Source organism: Pipistrellus kuhlii, unplaced genomic scaffold, assembly GCF_014108245.1.
Source record: "Pipistrellus kuhlii isolate mPipKuh1 unplaced genomic scaffold, mPipKuh1.p scaffold_m20_p_9, whole genome shotgun sequence".
Taxonomy (NCBI): Eukaryota; Metazoa; Chordata; class Mammalia; order Chiroptera; family Vespertilionidae; genus Pipistrellus; species Pipistrellus kuhlii.
In genome coordinates, this window is record NW_023425595.1 from 7,347,104 (window position 1) to 7,372,435 (window position 25,332).

General features: G+C 37.7%; 1 protein-coding gene across 1 annotated transcript in view; it reads left to right on the forward strand.

The window, feature by feature from the left end:
* Nucleotides 1-25,332, forward strand: part of HSD17B12 (hydroxysteroid 17-beta dehydrogenase 12) — a 115,643-nt gene that overhangs the window by 66,283 nt on the left and 24,028 nt on the right. Inside the window, exons 4-6 of the mRNA XM_036428270.2 lie at nucleotides 8,578-8,685; nucleotides 24,117-24,181; nucleotides 24,983-25,027. Coding sequence (XP_036284163.1) covers nucleotides 8,578-8,685; nucleotides 24,117-24,181; nucleotides 24,983-25,027 — 218 coding nt within the window. The remainder of the gene's footprint in view (nucleotides 1-8,577; nucleotides 8,686-24,116; nucleotides 24,182-24,982; nucleotides 25,028-25,332) is intronic.

The window sequence follows — 25,332 nt, forward strand, 5'->3', positions numbered from 1 at the left end:
TTGGCTTAATATGTGAAAACTGTGCTCTTTGAACAATTTAAATAAAAGAGGGTGTTTTTTTTTATTTTTTATTTAACTATGTTGACCTTCAAAGTGTTGTTGTAAAGTAAATATTCATGTCAGTAGTTGATATTTAAAATTTTATAGTAATTTTTTCAAAAGTTTCTGGTTGGGTTTTGTTTTCTAAAGAAACAAAAGCAACTATTAAGTTTCCTTTTTCTAAATACCAAAGTGAGAGACTCAAATCTTGAAAAGAATACTTTTCTTCACAAAACCAGAACAGAATCTTATAAGAACAAAGTGACAGGTTAAAATTAAAGGAGGTTATTTTTAAAAAGGAGCCCTATCAGCATTTTTAGAAGAAATGTACTGTGTGATATTTGACTTCTAATTAATTTTAGCTATCTTTCTCTTTGAAAGAAGAAGGGAGGAATGTTACGGAGGGTTACAAAAATATCTCTTTTGCTTTCCAAATTGATTTCAGCTCATGGTTAACCTGCATGGAAAATTGGTCAACTCTGGCCCAAGTCTTATTGGTAGTAATTTCATTTTTCAACCAACAAAGAGAAGGAAGTAAGTTACCTCAAGGAAAAAACAACAACAACAACAACAACAACAACAAAAACATCAACTTGCTTTACTAAAAAATAACAGGGACATATTTTATATGATAATCCATATATTGCCTCATACATGAAACTATGAAGACTGTTTTAGCTCTGAGATACGATGGTTTATTAACCAGATTTCTAAAGCAAATGGGTAAACCATTGTATCCTTTCTCTCCCTAAAGCGGTGTAGCTAATCAGTGGGAAATCCATCGGCCTCTAACTGAGAAGTGTCTGAGCTGCCTGCCTCCCACTCCTGCTGTTGCCTCTCTCCCTTAGGGCCTCTTCTCTAGTGGGGCTCATGCAGCAGCTGCTGTGCCTTCTCCCTACCCCCGTCATTTTTTATAACAGGCCATGTGCCCTCTCCTCTGCCACCAGCATTTCACAAGTGTGACATTGTCACTTCCTAGCTTAATCGCCTCTGCAAAGTACTTACAACACACAGGATGAAGTATAAGCTTGTTTACAGGGCCCTGTGCTTAGAAGGCCCTGGACTTGATTTAATGCTGTGCTATCAGCATCTTGAAATTCTTAATACTTTTTGAAGGGGGAGCCCCGCCTTTTTATTCTGCACTGGACCCCACAATTATGTAGCTGGCCCTGCTTATTAGCTCGGCACACACAACCCCACTATAATAGCTTCCCTCTACAGAGTTGTTTCTTCTCATTTCTCCCTGTGTACCGCATACTCTATCCACAGGGATTCTTTCAACATGTTGTGCCTTTCCTCCACTTCTGCCTTTGCCAGACTCCCCATTCTCTGCATGGCTGATTGCTCCTCAAGGACTCCATGCAAATGTCACCTCTTATTTAAAATCCCACTCTGAGGTATGAGCTGCTTTTTCTTTGTATGCTTTGTTTATATTTGTTAGAGCAACAGTTGGGTTCACACATAATTCCTTCACCAAAAGGTGTGGCTAAATGCAGTATATCATGACCATTGATTCCATGGATGATTCCATAATAAATAAATCACCTTTTTAAAGCAGAGTTGGATGTGCACAATCTATTTGAAAAAAGGTTTGCATCTGATGCAAAGAGGAAAGACTTAATGATACAGATAATGCCTACCATAACCTGTGCTATTGAGGGGAAAAAATCAACTACATGGTACTCATCTTCGTAGACATTGGCAGATATAAGAACATCAGTATAAGATTCTACAGTTTCTTAAAGTACATTCTCATGTTCTGTACATGTAATCCTCATAAGAGCTCTGAAGCGTGGGTGTTATTTCTTATAGTAATAGAATTCCTGAAGGTTAAAAGACTTGAAGGAAGAGCCCTCAACCAACAAGTGATTGAGCTGGCACTCAAGTCCAGGGCTTCTTACTGCATGTCATGTTTTTTTTTTTCAGTTCTGTAACTTTGAAGTCACTTCATATATGTAACCTCAGTTTTTTAATTTAATTTTTTATTTTTATTGATTATGGTCTCACATAATTGTCCTTATTCCCCCATTCCCATCCCAAACCCCTCCCTAGATATGCACTGCCTTCCCCGCCCCGCCCCCCCGCCCCCGTTGTCCATGGCCACTGGCTAGGCCCATATGTATGCACACAAGTCCTTTGGTTGATCTCTTTCCCCTTACCCTCATCCCCCCTTATTTTCCCTCTGAGGTTTGAGAGTCTGATCACTGGTTCTCTTTCTCTGGGTCTGTTTGTGTTGTTCATTATTTCCTCTAGATGTGTGAGCTTTTTCAAACAAGCTTTGTGTCTTAGTCAACTTGAGCTGCAATAACAAAATATCATAGTCTGGGTATCCTCAATAGCAGACATCTCACTAGAGGCCCGATGCACACAATTTGTGCAGGGGCTCGGCCCCCACCTCCACCACAGCTGCCTCTGCCTCAGCCCCCGCTCCCGCTGCAGCTTCATCCAGAAGTCATCCAGAAGTTCGCCCAGTCTAATTAGCATATTATGCTTTTATTATAGATATTTTTTGAGACTCAGAAGTCCTGGCAGATTCAGTTCCTGGTGAAAACCGACTTTCTCGCTTGTAGATGGCTGCCTTCTCACTATGTGCTCACATGGCCTTTCCTTGGTGCATGCATGTGAGTGGGCAGAGAGAGCTCTCTCTGACTCCCTCTTATTATAAGGACACTAATTCCATCATGAGGGCCTCACCCTCATGAGTTCGTCTAAGTCTAATTACCTCCCAAAGACCACCTCCAAAGACCATCACATTGAGGGTTAGGCCTTCAACAGACAAATTTTAGGGAGACACAGACATTCAGTCCATAATACCCTGCTTCCATAATATTAGCAAAATCATATTGAATCTTAACTATAGTAATGTTAGAATTTTTTTCTGCATTTTTCTCACCTCAAAAAATAAAATTCAGATGTTTCCATTGCTAGGCCTCCCCTCCCCGCTAAAGTGTAGAAAATATACATCCTTATTTGAAAATTTCTTCAAAGGTACCTTATCAAGTGTCTACAATGTCTGAACCAAGGGTAGAACTCAGGGCTTTCAAAAGTGGGTCCTATTCATGCCCTATCAGTAGAACAGATTCACATGGTATAAGGTTTTATTTATTACAAATGGTTGGTCTAGTTCCGTGGTCAGCAAACTGTGGCTCGTGAGCCACATGCAGCTCTTGGGCCCCTTGAGTGTGGCTCTTCCACAAAATACCACGGCCTGGGCGAGTCTGTTTTGAAGAAGTGGCATTAGAAGTTTAAGTTTAAAAAATGTGGCTCTCAGAAGAAATTTCAATCGTTGTACTGTTGATATTTGGCTCTGTTGACTAATGAGTTTGCCTACCATTGTTCTAGTTAAATAGGTTAAATAGGTTGTAATGAATAAAATATAACAATCTTGGCTTAAAAGAGAGAGCTACTTGGTTTGAGATAAAATCCTGATAAATTTTTTTATTTGACTAAAAGTAGGTCTCTTCACGAGATTAAAATTATCATTAATATATTTTCAAGGGCAATGTAGAAAAGAAATGAAACATTATTTGTTTAGTATCTCTGATCATTATAATTAAATGGGCCCTTAAAAATGGAGTCAGATAGATTATTCCCTCCTAGGGCACAATCACTTTTTCTCCAGAGCTACATAAGGGAGATGTCTCACCCCTAGGGGTAGGGAGTGGAGGGAGATGGTAAAGCCTCTTTGAAATAAAGAAAATAAGAAAAAGAGGAAAGAGGAGATAATTTTTGTGTTTTTTTCCCCCTTAAAGTTAGAGAAAGTACAAAGGACTTGTACTTTTTGCATCTTTGACTATTTTTGAAAAACTTTTTATATAAAAATGGAGGAGTTTTTAAAAGCATGCAATATGTTTTCAGAGTTATAAATATATTTTAATAAATTTAGATTTAAGAAGATAAAAATTGGTAGTCATTGAATATATACTATTTCTCTAAAAGTCTCTCCTTTCTCCCTAATTATCTTTTTTTTTCAGGACAGGATAAAGAGAGAGGGTCCCATACCTTTAACCAACATCTCCATGCCCCTGAGTTAAACTCCTGGGTGATTTCTGAGGTTTTTTATACAGTAATTCTAAAATGTTTCTATTTTTATGAGAATGATAGTGTCCTTGTAGGACAGATGGAAGAACTGAGTTGTTTCTCAATTTATCTTAATGCTTAAAAATGCCTTTAGTAAGTACTTTACGTTATATTGTATCTCATATAGACATCTCTCTTTTTAAAAAAAAATATTTTTTATTGATTTTTCACAGAGAGGAAGAAAGAGGGATAGAGAGTTAGAAACATCGATGAGAGAGAAACATCAATCAGCTGCCTCTTGCACACCCCCTATTGGGGACTTGCCCGCAACCAAGGTACATGCCCTTGACCGGAATCGAACCCAGGACCTTTCAGTCCTCAAGCCGACGCTCTATCCACTGAGCCAAACCTGTTTCGGCTCATATAGACATCTCTTACCAGCAATGTAATTTTATTTCTATAGGGAAGAGTTAAGAAGTATTGAGAAGATGATGTTAATAAGTCAGCCTTCTTGGCCTAGATGCATTTACTCAGTCAACAAACAATGAGTGACCTCTGTTACATATGCCAAGCATTGGGCTAGGTGCTGGGAACTCAGAAATGACAAAGAATGATCTATGTTTGTTAGGAAATAAGGGCTCTTTGAATAATAGAGTATGGTAAGTATTTAATAAGGTTATATGGAAGCTTTGTCTCTAGGAACACAGCCAAGAGAGTAAATAGCTTAACCTTGGAGAAAATGGGAATCGTAAAAAATCAGTCCACAGAGGTGGTGGCACAATGTGAATCTTAAATGATGAAAGTTTTAATACTGAAAAGATGGGGAAGGGTAAATGTGACAAACTTTCATAATGGATAGTACCTAAAATTTAGGGGGAAAAACAGATTATTTATTTGGAGCAGATGTAGGGACAAATGAATTAATATATTATCGTTGGTTTTTATTAATAGAAAAATTATAAATAATGCATGGGTTTATGTAGATTAGACCTCTTTTCTAGCATTCTCAGACCTAACATCCCTCGACATCAAGAAGGGAAATGAAGAAAGTCTTTCTAAGACCTGTAACATTATTTTTAGAGAAAGACATATTTTAAGAGCTATCAGTTTGTTGAGAAAAATGAAAATAATGATGGCCAGACCAGAAATATGTTAAAACTATTTGGAATGTGTTCCTGACTTTTTTAGATTTGAACCTAAAAATACCTTAGTTTTAATACTGAAAGGTGTTTTATCAGCATCTTGAGACTTTGTATGGGTGCAGTTCCTTTCTGTCAATTCCAGGCTTGACCTGGACCTAATGAGTAAAAATCAGCAAAGTGACTGCAGGAGGGGGGCACCCATGTGATGGAGTGGCTTGAGACAGTGAGGGCCTTCATTGTCATATAGCTCTATAGTAATGAATAATAATATTTCTGTAATTCCACAACTATGGTTATGTGGTTTTCAGTGGGATAGTAGATAAAAAGGGAATGATTGGTATCATCAGCCCAGCTATTTCTTGGCTTCATTCTCTACCATTTAAGCCAGAGTTGATTTTTGCCTCCATTTCTAGTAAGTTGATTGCCTTGAATATCTCATATCAATCATCAGAGTTGTGAGTTTTTTGCTTCTTAGTTTCTGGTTTCATCCACTAGGCTGAGAGACAATGGGCCAAGACCATCTCAGAATGGGAGGGGGGCATGATTGTATTTGGCCACAACTAAGTAGCAGGATGCCAGCCCATCCAATTTCAAATACTGAATGGTTCAAATCAGTAGGAATAATTAGCAGCATTGAGTATCTTTGTATAATGATGTGTAGTATTCTAATAGTGGAATTCTTTAGTTGTTTAATTTCTTGAAGAACTTATAACCACACGATTTTTGTGAGACATTGAGTAAATGGAGAACCTGGAGGAATGCCACATTGTCATTCTTCATAAATTTAATTGAAATGTTTCATGCCTCCCAAATAAAAACTGAGTCTAAAGAAGTGAGGATAACCAATAAACTTTTGAAAAAGAATAATAATAACAGAGACTTGCATTGTCAGAAATATTAAAATTTATCTTAAGGCTAGAATAATTAAAGCTAGCGTATTATGAAAGAACAGAAAAATCTATATACTAAAAGCATAATACGCTAATTAAACTGGACAGCCGAACGACCTTCCAGATGTCATTCCGGATGAAGCCGAGGTGGCGGGGGACAAGGCAGAAGCAGTTAGGAGCAATCAGGTCCTGTCTTCACAAAGCTTACTTCTGGTGGGAACAGACAGCAAACACATACATTATGAAAATATATGGTGTATTAGAGGGCGGTCAACGCAGCAGGATAAAACAAAGCAGGGAAGGGGGACAAAAATTGCTAGGGGAGGAGTGCTTACAGTTTTTAAAGGGTGGTCAAAGGAGGCTTCACTGAGAAGGTAACATCTGTTTAAAGACCCAGCAGAGATAAGGGATGCAGAAGAGCATTCCAGGCAGAGGGAGCAAAAGCCTGTGAGTGTATTTGAGGCCACTTTGTGTTTAAAGAACTGCTGGGGGCCTCTGTGCTGGAGATAGAAAGCAACTGGGGGAGAAGTAGGTGGAGATGAGTTCAAAGAGTATTAGGTTGTTGCCCAAGACTTTGGGTCTTACTGTGAGTGAGATGGAACTCTGGGAGGTTTTTGAGGAGGAGAGGGGCATGAGCTGACCTACGTTAAAAAAAGAGAAAGCCTACACTAGAGGCAGTGAAGGTAAGTTAGGAGAAAAGCAGCAGTGTTAACCACACCAGAACATGATTCACAGTAATCATGGCGTACGTTCATAATGTTATTTATCCTCCCTTGAAAAACTTGCATCAAAAGCCATTTTGCTTATTCTAATGTGAACACAAAGAAAGAGTTTACTTGAGGGTTCTTACTAAATAACGTTCTTTCCAAAAGCATCTCTGAATTTTTTTTTAGCAGCATGTCTATATCAGGCTGCAACATAAGTACATCCTGTGAGATTTGAAAGAATAAATTTGACTAAGGGCTTGTGAAGTGGCTTTTATTACTAGAGAGAAATTTTCCTAAATGTCAGTATATGGTGCTAGTATGGCAACATACTTTGGTTTTCTCAAAATAAAGAGATAAATCTATCCTATTTTACAGTTAATAAAAGGTATTCTTCAGCCTTCTGATATTGTCTCCTCTTTCCCCCTCCCCCCTTATGAATTTGTGGCTCTAATAAAAGATCTTTACTTACTTGTGGTGAATTCTGCGAACCATTTGTAGTGAGACATGTTGGATCCGCTAATGTGAAATGACAGCTCTCTGTCTGTCTGGCTCTTCATTTCATGAACACATATAGTAACTCACTTATGTGGAATAGTAAGCATGTCTTTCCCAGCAGGCAAGATATTTGCCATACAATTATTAACCTCTGGTTTATTCATGAATTCCTGGGGTCAGTATTTTTCATTGAGTCTAATCAAGAACCACATCCTTTGTGAACCGGCTCTTTAGTTTCAGACATAAATCCTTTAGATCAGGAGTGGAATCTTCCTGGGTTAGTGCGGCACACTGTGATGCACTAACTTACTTGCCTGTGTGCAAATGGAGAATCATTTCGTTTTAGAAACTGGATTTTTAAATCAATTCTCATCAGTTTCCAAAGAGAAGCTTTCTTAGTCCACTGGACTTCACAAAGTGATGTGAGCATGGATTAGTTGAGGAGAGAAAGGAGAGACTAACTTTTACGGAGTGCCTCCTGTATGCCAGTAGATAACACTTGAGCCTCACACAGAGACAAGGGAGGTCAAAGTCATTTAGCAAGTGAGTGTGGAAATGAAATTGGTACCAATGTCTGGGTGACCTCACAGTCTATGCTGTCTTCTCAAAAGTACTCACTAGTGCAGGCAGGCATAAACAGTATGGTAACATCAGATGAGTCCCCTTTTTCCATGGTCTTATTTCTCATTCCGTTATTTCCATGAGCTCTGTTTGGAACCCCATGGTCTTGTGAAGTCTTTCTTGTGTCACTTTGTAGCTCTGTCTCTATTGTGTATGGATTTTTAAATGTAGTAACTATTTACTATTAACCGAGCTTTTAAATTCCAATGGAATCCTATTACTTTTGTTTTCATTTTAATAAGATGAACTTTTGTTTTAATATATCACACTTTAAAATATATTACATCATAAAGACTTCTTCCTGAGGTAATGAAGCATCAGTTTGCAATTAAAATCGCAAAGCCAGTAATATTTAAAGAATATATAACATTACAATGTGAATCATGTATTATTATTTGTACCTAAGGGTCTAAAAAGTAGTCATTGATTTTTGGAAAGAGAACTGATTAAGGAACATTCAGCCAACTCTGTGACATTTGAATTTTATTGTGGGACTATTGTGTTGTCTTTATATAATCTCTTGGATCACCTCATGGTTGCCTGAAATTATCCTGGTCTAAATTTTATATCAAATTAGGGGGTAAAAAGAGTTTGGAAGGATAATGGCATTAAGTGCTTAATTGCCATGTATTAATTCTCTCCCCATTTGTGTTTTCTCCCCAGGAGAAAAATTCAAAGTGGAAACAAAGACCATTGCTGCTGACTTTGCATCCGAAGATATATATGATAAAATTAAAACAGGCTTGGCAGGCCTTAAAATTGGTGTTTTAGGTTTGTATCTTTGCCACATTTACTAATATGTATTCTTTTTGCATTTATTGTTTGATTTTTACAATGACTGTTTTCTTTTTTGGAGGTTAGGTGCTCAGTTGAGAAAATGACTAGTGAGTCAAAAATTATCTTATTAATACAATTGATTATTAGATTATATTAATCTATAGTTACTTGAATCTTTGTATTTTTAATTATATTTTAATGGCTATTCTGCATTTGGTTGTTTTCTCTGCTTGCTTTATTTCCAGTCTCTCATTCTCTGTATATATTTATATTTATATCATAATAATCCTTTAAGGTGGAGGATGCTGACCCATATTTACAGTTGAAAGACTTAGAAAAGCATTGCTCATTTATGTATGACTCATTTATGTATATATATTTTTGTTTTACACATATAAAGAATAAGATATTGCCAAAGCCAGTTTGGCTCAGTGGTAGAGCGTCGGACTACGGACTGAAAGGTCCCAGGTTCGATTCCGGTCAGGGGCATGTACATTGGTTGCGGGCACATCCCCGGTAGGGGGTGTGCAGGAGGCAGCTGGTCGATGTTTCTCTGTCATCAATGTTTCTGGCTCTCTATCTCTCTCCCTTCCTCCTCTCTGTGAAATATCAATAAAATATATTAAAAAAAGAAAGAAAAGAAAGAATAAGATGTTATGCTCTCTAGCCCCAAACCAATTTTTAAAGATATTTTTATTTACTTTAGAGAAGAAGGGAGGGGGGGGGGGAGAAATAAACATCAATGATGAAAGAGAATCATTGATCTCCTGCCTCCTGAACCTCTTAACACACCACCACACACCCCCCTCCCCGGGGATTGAACCTGCAACTTAGCCATGTGCCCTGATTGATAATTGAACCATAACCTCCTGGTTCATAGGTCAATGCTTAACCGCATTGCCATGTTGGCTGCGTCCCAACCAATTTTTGTCCCCTTGGGGGAGATATCACCCCAGTTGAAAGTGTGGCTAGAGAGCTTAGGGTCTTGTGTAAGGTCTCATAAAGACTGAGTGATACAATTGGCATTCAGCCCTCTTTTTTTTTTTTTTTTTTTTTAATCTAAAACTGCTACTCTTTTTTGTTACACCTTGCTCTTATTACCAAAAACCAATGATTTTTTGAGATATGGAAATATTGTACCTTGTTGTGGAAAATATTCGCCAGCTTTTAAGGAAAGAACAAGGGCTTTGAAAAGTTACCCAACATTCTTTGAGCCATTTCTGGGAAGAAACAGAGTATGTAGTTCAGAAAAACTTTCCTCTCCTGAACCTGTTTATCTCACTGCCTAAATTGGTGTGAACCTGGGAATCGCCATCATCTTCTTTATTGGATTATAAAAGGAGGAAAAACAAAGAAAGCTTTAAAACAGTTTTCTAACATTTCTTTATTCACAACCTCACCTCTTTTACTCATACTATAAAAGAATGGTCTTTTATATAATTTCTTGGTAATGCAATTTACAAACAAGTTAAACATATATAGTCCTACACAGTGCCTTAACCCAGGCTTAGCCATGTCATCTTTTTCAGCTCCTGCCTGGTCCACATCACACATCACCATGCCCCACCTACCTGCACTGCTCCCTCACTTATAGTATAGCCAGTAGCAAAATATGAGAGAAGACAGAGGTCTAGTTTTTGCCTTTTGTCTACACGTTCTTCTTATGTCAATACTTATAATATTGCCTGGTGTCTTTCATAATTCTCTTTCCTCGGCTGAGATCTGGAATACCTGCAGCATCACTAACATCTGTAAAATTGTTGACTTTTTGAAAATTCTCAAATCAGTAAGTAGCAGGTATGACTTATTAGTTAGGATATGCACTGCCATAGTCTATCCTAACCCCTTTCAAACTAGGCAAGTCCTGAAGAATCAAGGCTGGCTTAGGCAGAGACATGGATTGAGGAGCTCTAATGAGCGGAGATACACCTTCAACTTGTGCTCTTGGAGAAGAAAATTTTCTTTCAGAAGTAGTTTTGTTAATCACAATTGTTCTTAGCTGAACATACATTTTAGCTGCTTTTCACTGGGTAACTTTGAACTATAGATACTTAGAGCCGATGCCCTTGAAGATGGAAATGTTGGGCATCTGGTCGCTGTTGGACTGCTGGGTTAAAAAAGGCGTTCTTCATCTGTTCTTTCCTGACTCAATATATGTAAAGTCTACAGTATGAGTTTAGGCACAACAGACAGATCTGTTAAGGATGGGAATAGAGGGCATGTGGTTCTGAAGCATGTTTTCCCCACTTCTAAAATCCTAGGACTTGTGTCAATACGTAAACATTGATATTTAGACATGAGGACTGATGTTTTCCTAGACCACATATGCTAATGGAACCATTGTTTTTGTAGTCCAGCTCCTTAGTAAATTGCCATAGCAGTTCATATTACATTCATTCATTTATCAATGAACTGGAGATACAACAGTGAACAAGAAATACTTGATATTATGTAGTATAATGTTCTAATGGGAAAGATAACACTTTAAAGTTATATTATGATTAAATAATTCTGATTGAATACTTATTGAGACATACACACAACATTATTTTTTACTTCTACTTGGTTACAGATTAATAATAAAAATAATTATAGGTAATATTTACATAATCCTTTAAAGTTTATAGCAGTACTTTTGAATATATTATCTTATTAAGTGATTATCCATTTAATTTTCTTTCTCCTCTACCACACCTGTCTCCTTAATCATAAGCTTTGCATAATTATTATTGACAGTTGTTAGCAGATATCTTATACTTACATTACATTATAATTTTAGTTTGTCAAGATTTTTGAGAGAATTATAAAGACACCTTTATGAGCTAATTTTATCTTATTGCTAGGTCATATTTCAACTCATAGTGTAGGTATAGAACTTAGGGGCGGTACAGTGTTTATGTTTTCTTCTTATGATTACCTGGGTCTGTAGTCCTTCACCTTCTTTCTTCCCTCTCTCATCCCCATCCATATCATACATGCCCCCACCTCTATCCAATAAAGGAGAAATAACCTTATTTTCCTACTTCTGCTTAATGTCAATCTCTCCTGTCTAATATTCCCTTATTTTAGGGAATTGATTTCTGGTAGGATCTAGCAATCCATATTAAGTTACAGGTAGGATTTTTTTTCCTACTGATTATTAACAAAACCAGTAATGATAAAAAGAAAAATAAATCACCATGGCACACCCCATTTGTTTGAATAGCATTAACCACCAAAGTATAGTCAGTACTTAATAAAGAAAATTAATATTTCCTGAACTACCAAGGAAAATGCTAAAGCCCTTTGTCATGAGAGAAACATTAAGTTTTCAATAAGATAAGTGGAAGGAAAACAGCCACAAATTGTGTGAATTCATACTGAAAGGTCATGGTAACTTGATAAGACTCTAAATGCATAAAGTTGAGGAGTTGGATTTTTAATGCTGTTATATAAATTAAGTAAGCATCTGCTCTCTTCTCTCGGGCAGATGCCAGGAAACACAGAGTTGAGAAAGCTTAAAAAATTTCAACTATTCAGAGAAAATGACATCAATATTGCTTTGAGTAAGCAAACAATTGGTTAACAAAATGGGACTGCTCTAATGCTTACTTGATTCCTCAAGAGACTCTCATGTGTGCTCCAAATTGGTTTGGAGGACTTTGCACAATGCATCGCGGGAGGCATAATTTACCAAGGCCAACAGAGTAGCCTTGGATTTCAAGTATGCCACAGATAATACTTATTTCAAATTACACTGCTATGAGTTTTTAACTTTTAAAAAAGTGACATTCTTTATTTTAGAATTAAAAATAGAAGGGTCTTTCTGGAAAAATATAGTTACTTAGTTTGTGATTCATTTAATAAGTAAGTCAATCATAGCTTTTAATGCATCCTACCCTATATCAAGAATTTCCACGCCAAATGCTGCAAAGATCTTCGGCATCCCATACTGTCACCGTTTATATAAGTTGTAGAAACCAGAGAGTCCATGGGTGCAGACAGGGAGACTTATGATGTCATATGGTGCTGGCTGAGTGTATTCAGGCCTATTTATTTATTGTTAAAAAACAAAATTAAATCGAGTAAATGTGAAGCTCTAATTGGCCCTATTAAGGGATTCATGAATTGGGCAGCATCTCATCTAGCAACTAGAAGGGCATTCTGAGTGTTGTACAAAATGGAAGGTTTTTATAGGAGGAAGTGTGGGGCAAGGGAGCTATTAATGAAAGGAAAGAAAGGATTATGTATCTGTTTATACTTAAGTTTCCAAAGCTTCTTAACAAAAGACCCATGGGTATTATTAGCTATTTGGGGGAAGGACCAGTTAGCTTACAAATGGCAAATTCCCAGGTAATTAATTGGGATGGCTTTCTTAGAGTTCAGTCCCTAAAGTATCAAAAAGAGAAGAAATCAATGTAGGCCAAGGAGAGGGAGGAAACTGTCTCTATCTTCCCCCAAGGAAGGATACGTGCATACCAGGAAGTTATGCAGCTTCCCAGTCTCGATTGATGAGGGAAGTTACAAGAAGAGTGTTACTTTGTCTTCAGAGAGTTTAGAATTATACAGAGCTATAGGTTATCTTCTTGCCATTCTTAGAATTTTACTAATAAGAAATTAGTTTTAAATTGCCTTTTGAAATGTAAGTAGTTCTGAAAGAACCAATGCCATCTTCTTTATATCTTACTAGAGGTCTGGTGCACAGATTCATACATGGGTGGGGTCCCTTGACCTGGGTTGGTGATTGGGCCAATGGAGCTGTCCAGCTGGGGGAAGAGATCATGGGAGGGTGGCTGTGGGAGCACACTGAGCATCAGGGGGCTGCTCCTGCATTGAGCATCTGCCCCCTGGTGGTCAGTGCGCATTGCTACCGGCCAGTCATCTGCTCGGAAAGGTTGCGTAGGCTTTTACTTATAAAGACTAGAGGCCCGGTGACAGAATTCCTGCACCCTCTCCAATCTGGGACATCCCTCTCACAATCCAGCTGGCTCCCAACTGCTTGCCTGCCTGCATTCCTGATTGCCCCTAACCGCTTCTGCCTACCAGCCTGATCACCCCTAACCACTCCCCTGCCAGCCTAATTGATGCCTAACTGTCCCCTGCCAGCCTGATTGCCCCAAACTGTCCTCCCTTCAGGCCTGGTCCCCCCATAATTGGTTTTCTCTGCAGACCTGGGTCCCCCCCAACTGCCCTTCCCTGCAGGCCCAGTTGTCCCAACTTCCCTCCTCTGTCAGCCTGGTCACCCCTAACTGCCCTTGCCTGCTGGCCTGATCACCCACAACTGCCCTCCCTTGCAGGTCTGGTCCCTCCCAACCGCCCTCCCCTGCTGGCCATCTTGTGGCAGTCATCTTGTGTCCACATGGGGGCAGCCATCTTTGACCACATATGGGCAACCATCTTGTGTGTTGGAGTGATGGTCATTTTGCATATTTCTCTTTTATTAGATAGGAGAATTGGGATTAGTACATTCAGTTTATTACCTGTCTACTTGCTGGATCAATCACCTTGAGGAAATGACTATCTTAGTGAAAGACATGGAGAAATTATTTTGAAATCGAAAAGAAGAGGCTTAAAGAGGAGATTATAGGGGCAGATTAGTGATCAGTGAGATACTTGAGGGGAGGAAAAATAGAAGGGGGAAAAATAATTAGTTAAGAGAGCACCAAAGATAAACTTCATACTTTCGGAAGTAATCCCCTTCTCCACTCACTTTTTTTTTTCTTTCCTGTAGCCCAGGCATAAAATGACTCAGGCCCCAGAAGGGACATAGACTATTAGCCTAGTTACAAAGGAAAGAATTACAGGAGCATGATAGAATGCTCATTTCCTGAAACCATGGAGTATCTTTATTATACTGGGATATGATTTTCATGCTTTTGAGTGGTGTACGACACTTCTAAAACTTCGCTTTTGTAAATGCAATCAAATGCTGACCCAGACCACCCAAAGTTAGTGTAGACTCCATAAGTTCAGGGGCACAATCCCCAACAATACTTCCCTTACTTCTGATACTTACTACAAATTTGGAGCTCCCCAGGACAAGCACTGCACTTCTGACCAACTGATTACAAATTCAGGTTTGATATTTGCCAGAACATCTTACAGAGCTTGAGAAAACAGCTTTCGTATGAAGGATGCAAATCAAGACCAGTCCAATGAGGAGTCACATGGGGCAAAGTCTGAGAGGGTTTGGAATACAGTTGCTGGTCCTCTCCTTGTGGAGTCGGGACTCCCCACTCTCCCCACATACATTGATTGCTCACCAACCAGACAGCTCCACTGAGCTTCAATGTTCAGAGTCTCTATTGGGTTTCATTCTTTAGGCATGGCTCATTTCTCCAGTGACTGACCTCAGTTTGCAGCCCCGCTTCCTTTTCCAGAGGTTGGGCTGGCTCAGAGCCCCAGCCAACCCTCTAGTTACACAGTTGTTCTTCATCGTGACCAATCCCCATTCTGAATCGTCTTGGTAGTATAAGTTCTGTTGTGATCCACAGGCCCACCAGGAATAACAAAGATACTCCTGTTACCCTGGAAATTCCAAAAGTTTAGAACATCTACCCTAGGAATCTGACCAAGACCAAAAAAATTATGATACAGCAGCTCTCCTTTCCTATTTGTGATTGATTCATTGAATCAATCATATACTGATAAACTCAACAAGTTAGAGGTGACAGATTTGTAGAGAAATGAGAGTATCAACAAGTAAAATTACAAAGATATAGCAGTAAATAAAACTGATATTGTTCCTGCTCTCATGGAAGTCAGCCATTGAACAAATAATTGGGAGTGTGTTGCATGCCATGAGAGTATGTTACTGAGAAAGCTAAGAGTGTTTGAGATGTTTTGTCTGGAAAAGTAATGTTTAAATTGAGACCTGAAGGCTGATTAATCCTGGAAGGAGAGCTGTGGAAAGGGTTTCTGGGCAGAAAACAGAAAGTACAGACCCCTAAGGAAAATGTGCTTGGCCAATTGCGGTAACTGGTAGAGGACCTGTAAATCTAGAGCACAGATTGAAGTGGCTGGAGTCTGGAGATGAAGCAGGCCCAGATCACAAAAGGGCTTACAAAACCAGGTTTATTAGCTTTTGGACTTTTTTGGAAGGACAATGTAGACATTGTAGGGTTTCAAGAAGTAAATTGACATCATGATAGAATTTTAGAGAGATCATTCTGACTCCCAAGTTGAAGCGGACAAGAATTGATAAAAGGAGACCAGTATGTCTATTTCAGCAATGAAACATAATATGATGATGGTTTCATATTAGGATGATGGTAATGGGAGTTGGATGACTGGAGAAATGTTTAGGAAGTAGAAATAGAACCAAAAAACAACAAGAAAGCCCATTGCATGGGAGAACATATTTGCCAATGTTATCTCCAACATTTACAGGGAACTCATACAATTTAACAAAAGGAAGATAATTAACCCAATCAAAAAATGGGCAATGGACCTAAATAGATACTTTTTACAAGAGGACATAAAGAAGGCCAAGAAACATATGAAAACATGCTCAAAGTCACTAATCATCTGAGAGATGCAAATCAAAACAACGAGATACCATCTCACACTTGTCAGAATGGCTATCATCAACAAATGACAAGTGCTGGCAAGGATGTGGAGAAAAAGGAATCCTCCAGCTCTGCTGGTGGGAATGCAAACTAGTGCAGCCACTGTAGAAGACAGTATGGAATTTCCTCAAAAAGTTAAAAATGGAACTCCCATTGGCCTGGTAATCCCACTTCTAGGAATATTTCCCAAGAAAATAGAAACACCAATCAGAAAGGATATATGCACCCCTATGTTCATAGCAGCACAATTTACAATAGCTAAGATTTGGAAATAGCCCAAGAGTCCATCAGCAGATGAGTGGATTAAAAAACTGGTACATCTAAACAATGTAATACTACCCTGCTGTAAAAAGGAAGGATCTCCTACCATTTGCAACAACATGGATAGAACTGGAGAACATTATGCTAAGTGAAATATGTCAGTCAGAAAAAGATAAATATCACATGATCTCACTCATTTGTGGATTATAATGAACAACAGAAACTGATGAACAAAACAGATCCAGAGATTGAGAAGCATTGATGATGTTCAAACCTCAGAGGGAAGGTAGGGGAGGGTGGGGGTAAGGGAGAGAGATCAACCAAAGGACTTGTATGCATGCATATAAGCCTAACCAATGGACACAGACACCTGGGGGTAAGGGCATGAGTGGGGGTAGGGGAATTGGAAGTGGCAATGGGAGGATAAGACCACATATGTCATATCTTAATAAAAAATGTAAAACAAAATGTATAAGATATTTGTACTTAAATTATTATGAAAAATAAGTTATTACTGTTTCAGTCTAAGTATCAATAAAGTGCTCTACCTTATTAAATCAAAGTTTAATTATCTTAAAAAAAAAGAAACCCAAAACAGAACCAGGATCTGATGAAGGTATTCTTCAGAGGTCTTGTCTGGAAAAAATAACAATAATAGTTATTTGGTTTTAATTATTATTACCCAACATTCATTAAGTATTTTCTAAAATATGCCAGTTACCATGCTAATGAATCTTTTTTTTAAAAAAAAAATATATATATTTTATTGATTTTTTTACAGAGAGGAAGAAAGAGGGATAGAGAGTTAGAAACATCGATGAGAGAGAATCATTGATCAGCTGCCTCTTGCACACCCCCTACTGGGGATGTGCCCGCAACCAAGGTACATGCCCTTGACCAGAATCGAACCCGGGACCTTTCAGTCCCCAGGCTGACGCTCTATCCATTGAGCCAAACCAGTTTCGGCTGAATCTCTTTTAATCCTCCACAATCCTACAAGGTAGGTATTAATATTTCTGTGGCAATTTTTATGGACAAGAAATAGACTTACAGAATTTAAAATTATACAATTCGTAATTAGCAACTTCCAGGTTCTGACTTAAGCAACTGGGTGCTATTTCTCTACAACAGAAAATCCTGGATCAGGAGCAAATTCTTTAGAGAAAAAATGATGATTTCACTTTGGGATATGCTAAACTTAAGAAGGATTTGAAAAATCCAAGTGGGAGAGTCAAGTAGAAGACTAGATCTCTGTATTGAATGAGGTAGCAACTTGGTGTAACCAATCATGGCAAACAGAAGAGGCACATGGAATTTTTCATTTCAATACTAGGAGATTCATCAGCAACATTATCAGACTAAGGATAGTTCCATTGGATGTATGGAATGAGATCGGATTTCTAAAGGGAGAGCAAGGCTTAGAATTCAAACGTATTTCCTCTTACTAGAACCCACTAATGGTATTTAGCAGAATCTTTAACTTAAAACTGGATAATTAGCTGTGATTTCAGAAATATAAATAGAACGCTAAATCATGAAATTGGCAGGTGCTTCTGTTTTAACTACCAACCTCATGTTATCCTTCTTTCCTCATCCCATCTTCAAAGTTTATGGATGGCAAATCTTACTGAGTGTTGTAATGAGGATCACATAGCAATTTATAATTAAACAGTGGAAATGAAACATTCTGTCGTGTTGCTTCTGACTCAGTCTTAATTTTCCAATTTCTGATTAAAGGCACTGCAAATTTAAAGCCTTGTAAACTCTCTTTTATTTAGAAATTGCTACTCACAAGTGTATGAAAACTGTGAAGTTTGCAAAATGTTTTACATGGTGTTCCAAATATCATCTGCCAGAGTATGAATATGTGCTAGCTCCCGCAATATGTTAAATAAGGCATAAAAGGAGTTTTCTTTGCATCACTTTCCACACTCTCTATAGACTGGAAGACTAGTTCTCCTTGAGTGAAATGAAGACGACAGAGAAGCAATTAGGATAAATGTAATCAGTGTAAACATTTATTTTGAGGATCCATTGCCCAGAGCTCTTTGAGAAGGATGTAGGTGCTATATAGTCAAAGCAGCGACCTTGGCCATCCTGCTGCCTCCTCAGCACCTGGATTAGGATACGAAATAGGAGTTCAGTAACACTTGTATAACAGCAACTCTTCCTCTGTTTATTAACATACTAATATGTTTCAGGATTGAGTTCAATATTTTTGCATGATATTGTTTAATTCTCTACATTTTTAGAGAGAGAAAGAATGAGGAAACAGGTTTTTTTGTTTTTGTTTTTGTTTTTTTTGTAAAATCCTCGTTAGGAGCTGTTAGTAGTAAAACCAGGACTAAAACCTGTGTGTATTGGACCCCGAGATCCATACCTTTTTTTAGCTCAAAAGCTTTAAGACAGGAGAGGTTCCCCCCACTTTGGGTACATACGCTATTACTGGTGCCTACATTTTAAATTTTTTTGGTTTATTTTGAAATATAATGAAGTGGCAGCACCTTTTTCTAATCCATTTTCATTAATGAACTCTAATAGGTTTTTCCTTTCTCTAATGTTTGAGCTGAATGAGTATATGTAACTACAGATATAACTGAAACATAGACTGAATGTTTTCCACTTAGATGTGATGAGAAGGAAATAGAGAATACTTTGCCTTATTTAATATATATTAGAAAGCCCAACCATTAGGCAATGTGTTTCTAAATCACCTTAATTTCTTCTCTCTCTTATTAATCTAGAAAAAGCAGCAGCTTGAAAGTGATGTGTGTATATTCATATCTGTTATTATTGTGTTTGTTCAAATGGATTTTTATTGTGTAGTTTATATTGTTTGCTCCTCCCTCATGCCCAACCCAGTTACCAAAAATCTAATTTTCTAATGACGTCATTATCTCTGTAGCAGCCGGTTTTGATAAAGGATTCTAAACATCCAGTAGGTCAGAAGTAGCAGTAAATGAATTTAGAAGAAACAGAAATCTTGTAGATGCTTTTTTTCCTTTTTAGGTATGAGATATGGAAGTGATTTTTAAACTGCAGCATGATATCATTTAGAATATTAATATAACATTCAGAATTACTCTGGATTTTCTGTGTCTTGAAAAGACAATTCTTAATTATTGGTGTTTTTGAGAGTTGTGGAGGGGGTCATGGAGAACCTGCCACCTCCTTCTCTAACCACTCACCTCGTCCTTGTTCTTGATCTGTCTTCACCCTGTCCTCTGATTGTGTCCTCTGTTCTATTGATCTCTTCTCAGTATTGGAACTCCAGTGAGAAACTGATGGGATAGATGTTATATCTATTCATGGTCCTGTGGTGATTGTTGGAGTAGTGGTTGGAATTCTCAGATTACACAGACATCCTTTGTTTTCTGAAAGACATGACACGTTACACTAGTAAAAGGGTTCTGTGGGTCCCTGAATAAAAAATTTAAAATCTCTCATGCCTCACTTGTAGGATTAAAACCCCCCACGAATGAACGGCTGTTTAATGCCAATTTAAAATGCTTCCATTGCCCTGGCTAGTCTTCTCAGTGGTTAGAGCATTGGTCTGTGGACTGAAGGGTCTCAGGTTTGATTCCAGGTCAAGGGCACTTTCCTTGGTTTCAGATTCCCCAGCCTCTGAAGGAGCATGTGGGGGAGGCAACCAGTCGATATATCTCTCTCCTGTCGATGTTTCTCTCTCCCCCTCTTCTCTCCCTTCCACTTTTTATAGAAATCAATGGAAAAAAATATACTCATGTGAGGATTAAGAAAAAAAGACATAAAATGCTTCCATTTAGAAAGGTTTTCAACTATCTGAATAATGTAGAAATAACTTGTGGCATTCTTTGGTTTGGTGAACCCTAGAATGAATCCTGTAATATTTAAAATGGCATTGTATGCACCCATTCTTAATGAAATTAAATTATCCTGGAAATAATTCTATCCTTTACTCCTACCCTAAAGGAAACCTGTTTTCTTCCTTTTCCAGTTCCCTGAAAGCTTTCCTCCAGCCACTTGGTTATTGCTGCCACCTAATGTCATAAAATAAAATTGCAAACAGTTTGCCTCTTCCAAGAGATTTTCACAATTGTGCAGTTTATAGAAATAACCATTTGAGAGCAACAGTTGTTTTTCCTCTACATTCTTAAATAATAGCACTCTGAGTGGTTACAGCCTCTCTGGAGAGAAAGTGGGTATCGTATATCTCACTAACAAAGAGTGCAGCCAATAAAGAACAAAGAGATTTAAGAGCCCTATTCCCTGGTATAGAACAACGACTTTCAACCTTTTCACCCATGGCACACACAAACTAGCAAAAATTCTGTGGCCCACCAAGAATACATTTTTTGTTGTTGTTGACTTGACAAAAATAGGTATAATTCATTCACACCAGACATCTATTGTTGTGCTGGCTGTTATCACTCCCCTTTGGATATTCCCCCCGCCCCCCTTTTCTCCCACTGAGTTTTAGAGAGAGTGGAAGGGAGAGAGAGAGGGAGAGGAATATCAATGTGAGAATTGATTGGTTGCCTCCTGCAGGTGCCCTGACTCGAGCCTGCAATGCAAGTGCATGCCTTTGACCAGAAATTGAACCCTCAAGGCTTTGGTTTGGTCTGTGGACCAATGTTCTAGCTACTGAGCAGAACTAGCCAGGGCCATTTTTCATGTTGTGTTTTTTTTCTTTTCTTTTTTCTTTTGGTGTGTGTGTGTGTGTGTGTGTGTGTGTGTGTGTGTGTATTTCACAATTTAAGGGAAAAGAGGCCAGTGCCCCTTACTAAATAGTCAGGTATTGCATGTTTTAAAAATTCTTTGAGCACACTAGTTGAAAACTGCTGCATTGGGACCTGTTGCCAATCTGACATTGGCAGGTACTTCCCCCTCATAAAATTTGGTTCAGTGTTCTAAAGTTCTGTTCCCACTTTATCTTTTTTTCCTGTGTGTAGTATGAAAGTGTAGCCCTTATACGTGATACTGTTTATTTATTTGGGCAGAAGTTCCCCATGTTGACTGGGTTTTCTTTTAGAGCTGTGTCAAGTAGATGTTCAGGTTCTCATTGTGTGAGTAGAGAGTTTTGATAGCTTTTCTTTGCTCAGTTAGCAGAAACATATCTGAAGGCTTTCTATCAATAGTGTGGCCTTAACCAGAATAACACTTCCTACTGGTTTATTTATTTATTTGTGAGCTTCCTTAGCTGGACTCTGTGCTTATAGTACATGTCATAAAGATTGCAAAGTCAACTGTGCTGCTTGCAAAATCTCAGACTTTAAAAACAAAACAAAACCGAATCTAGATCTTAAATGATTTATAATTATACTACTCAATTTTCTTCAGTATACTGAAGTAGAACATTAATTTTCCCACTGGCTAGAAAGGAATGTAAAGAAAGTTTTCTAGATATGGGAAAGTGAAGGGAGATGGAGTATGCTATATGAGGCAGAAATTTGTTTTTAATCCCGATGAATATTACAATTTGACAGATTCTTTCTTTAAGGATTCTGTTACCTTAAAAAAACACACCACATTTTATTTATTTTTTAATTATTATTTTTAATACATTTTTTATTGATTTCAGAGAGGAAGGGAGAGGGAGAGAGAGATAGAAATGTCAATAAGAAAGAATCATTGATCAGCTGCCTCCTGCATGCCTCCCACTGGAGATTGAGCCCGCAACCTGAGCATATGCCCTTGATTGGGATCGAACCTGGGACCCTTCAGCCCGCAGGCCTATGCTCCATCCACTGAGCCAAACCATCTCGGGCAAGGATTCTGTTATCTTAACCTGACTTTTTAAAGACTATTTTATGTGGAGCACTTTAATAGATAATTTGGGTGTTGCTGTTTCTCTTAATCATGCTGTAAATAAGTTATTTATCCTTTCTAATTCCGAAGATGGTTAGCAAAGTCCAGTGAGTATAAAGTCCCACCTGCAACTAGTTTGGGCTTAATTTTAACAGCTCTTTTATAGAATTGAATCCCAGAACCCTTGGTGGATAGAGAACCTATTGAATAAAATAAAAATGGATTTGGACTTGCTGTTATTAATTATGTGTAGATACTATGCCTATTCAGATGGGTAAGAATCCTAATTAAATACAGTTTACATTGTCATTATCTTTTGCTTTCAGATTTTCAGGCAGGTTTCAGCGATCTTGTTCAGGCCATGCTGACCAAATTGTGCAAGTAGAATCTTGAGACTCACAGCCTCAAGTGACTGGCTTACTGCTAAATATAGAACTCTTATTGAGTTCCTTTGAGCTACTAATTTTGTTAGTCTATTGAAAAAGTTACTATTACTACTATCAGGTTTATCAGGCACAGTTTCTTATGAGCTTTAGAAGACAATCATAACTTCATTATCTTTTTGCTACTGAAACCTTTCTTGTAATACTTTACAGTTTTATTAAACATCAGTATCAGATTTCTATTCTCCAATTATTACTGATATTTTTTTCTGAACTGAAGACTGGATGAAGGCGTATGAGGGCTTTAATGTAGTGGTTAAGGGCCTAGCCTCTGAAGTCAAATTTCCTGAGTTTGAATTTCTTCTCTCTGATCTTGGGTGAGTAATTTAACTGCTGTGAACTTCAGTTTTCTAATATGTATAAGGGAGGTAATGTAGTTGTTATGATGATTAAATACAGATAGATAGATAGGTAGACAGATAGATAATCCATTTCACTGTGTATTTGGTTAAAATAAATTCTAAGATATTTTATTTGTATGATTCCTGCAAATATTCCTTATTCTGGGTTTGTCTTTGTCTTTCCTGGGCTAAGGAAGCTAAAGGATATCTGAGTGATAGTCATGTACCTAATTATATATGCTTATTCATAGCTTCTCACTTGTCTTGTAGCTCCAATCTTAGGTAGGTGGTTGAGGAGTAGGAATACAGGAAGACTAAGGCATGACTTCAAGGCCTATGGGCTAGTAGACAAGGATGGTTTACTGGAGATAATTGACCCACTCTCTTGGCCTTCACAGAGAAGCCTTCTCTCACTTCCCAGATAAGCTCAGATGCTCCAGACATAGACTCCTATAACACTTTGTACTTTGTAATGAAATAATTGTTTTAATTCTTTTCATGTAGTGCCTTTCTCTTTCTACTCAATTGTATGCTCCATGATGCCAGAGACTGACTTTTCCTTCAGGTTTTGTTGGATGACTGAATGAGCTCTCATTTCAGAGTTGAAGAAAGAGATGCCTGTCCTATGTGACTTATCCCAAGACACACATTTTCTGAAATGGTTATAAGTGGAACTCAAGCTTCCAGTTTACCTTACTACAGTATTCTCTGCTCTTTCTACTGTGAAAATTTAAGATCTAGAAAGGAGTTGAGCAATGTCTACAAATAACTATTACAGAGGCAGAATAGGCATACTCCAAGGGGTTATGGAAATTGGAAGGTGAACATAAGTTCTTTTGTCAGGAGCTGGGTGTGGTGGGTACAAACAGGTTTAATGACAGAGGAGACTCTTGAACTGTACACACATGGATACATTTTTTAATAGAAAGTTGTGGAAAATGTCACTCCAACCATAAATAGTATTATTGAAACCTTTAATCCCAATATATTTTTTTAAATCTATAAAATATATATGTTAGCAGGCTAACAATCTTGTCTTATTTCAGTGAACAATGTGGGAGTAGCATATGAGTATCCTGAATTCTTTTTGGACATTCCTGACTTGGACAACGTAAGTCTTTCTTTGTATATTATGATAACAAAAGGAATGCATGCAGGTATTGGGAAGACAGTGTGGTAAAATGGCTCAGACTGTGAGCCCTGGAGTCCAGCTGCCTGAGGTTCAATCCTTGGCCCTTCTACTTGTTACTTGAGTTACTCTGAGGGTGATCTCTACCATACTTTGTGTCCGGTCCTTGCCATACAATAGACTTCCTAAGGGGTTTGAATGAGAAAATATTTATAATGCTTTGTACAGTACCAGGGATAATAATAGCTTTGTTTTAAGTATTAGGATTCCGAACACTAATTTAAAAATCATAAAGTTGTTAATAGACAACAATATACTAGTGATTCAGGTAGACTAGCTCTACCAAAATGAAAGCTGTATCCTTGATGCATGCATAATTCTTAATAAAGACTAAAAGAGGGTATCATTGAAGGACTATGTAAAATTTAAAAAAAATTGTTGAGATCCTTAGTTTCAATCATTTCTCTTTTTTGTATTAGCAGAGAGGAAATTACAAATGGTTCATATTTACTTTAGATTAAGTTTGTCTTTTTGCTTACAGATTTGATTTGCACAGGTACCATGCGTTTTTCAGATTAGCATGAATTGCTTGCTTTTGGTAGAAAAGTACTATAACAATGAGAGTACTAGTAAAATAAAATCTCTCCATCCCAACTCCTGTCATTTCCTGAGACCTCTACTGTTCCCCAGGGAAACTTTCAATGCATCTCCAGATCATTCAGATCACATGTGTATTTTGTGGTTATTTCCATGATCTATATAAAATAATATGTTTTTTTGCAGACCATCAAGAAAATAATAACTGTTAACATTCTTTCTGTTTGTAAGGTAAGCAGCTTCTCAGCCTTTTTTGTCTTTTTTGTTTAAGGACACTGAAATAATCAGCTCGTTCATTTCAGTCAACTCCTCTTTTGATGTATATATGTTTTCCAGATAAGTGGTCTATTTCCTTATGTCTTCAAGAAGTAGAAAGAACTGAATACCAAACTGGTGTCTGTATAATTTTGCTTTTTAATAATGAGACATTAATTAAATGCCTCTATTATATGCAACCCTATGGTAGGCCCAGGGATCAAACAATTTAACTTAGGCTTAAGATTGATTTTTACAAAGTTTTCATCTATATGCAAGTC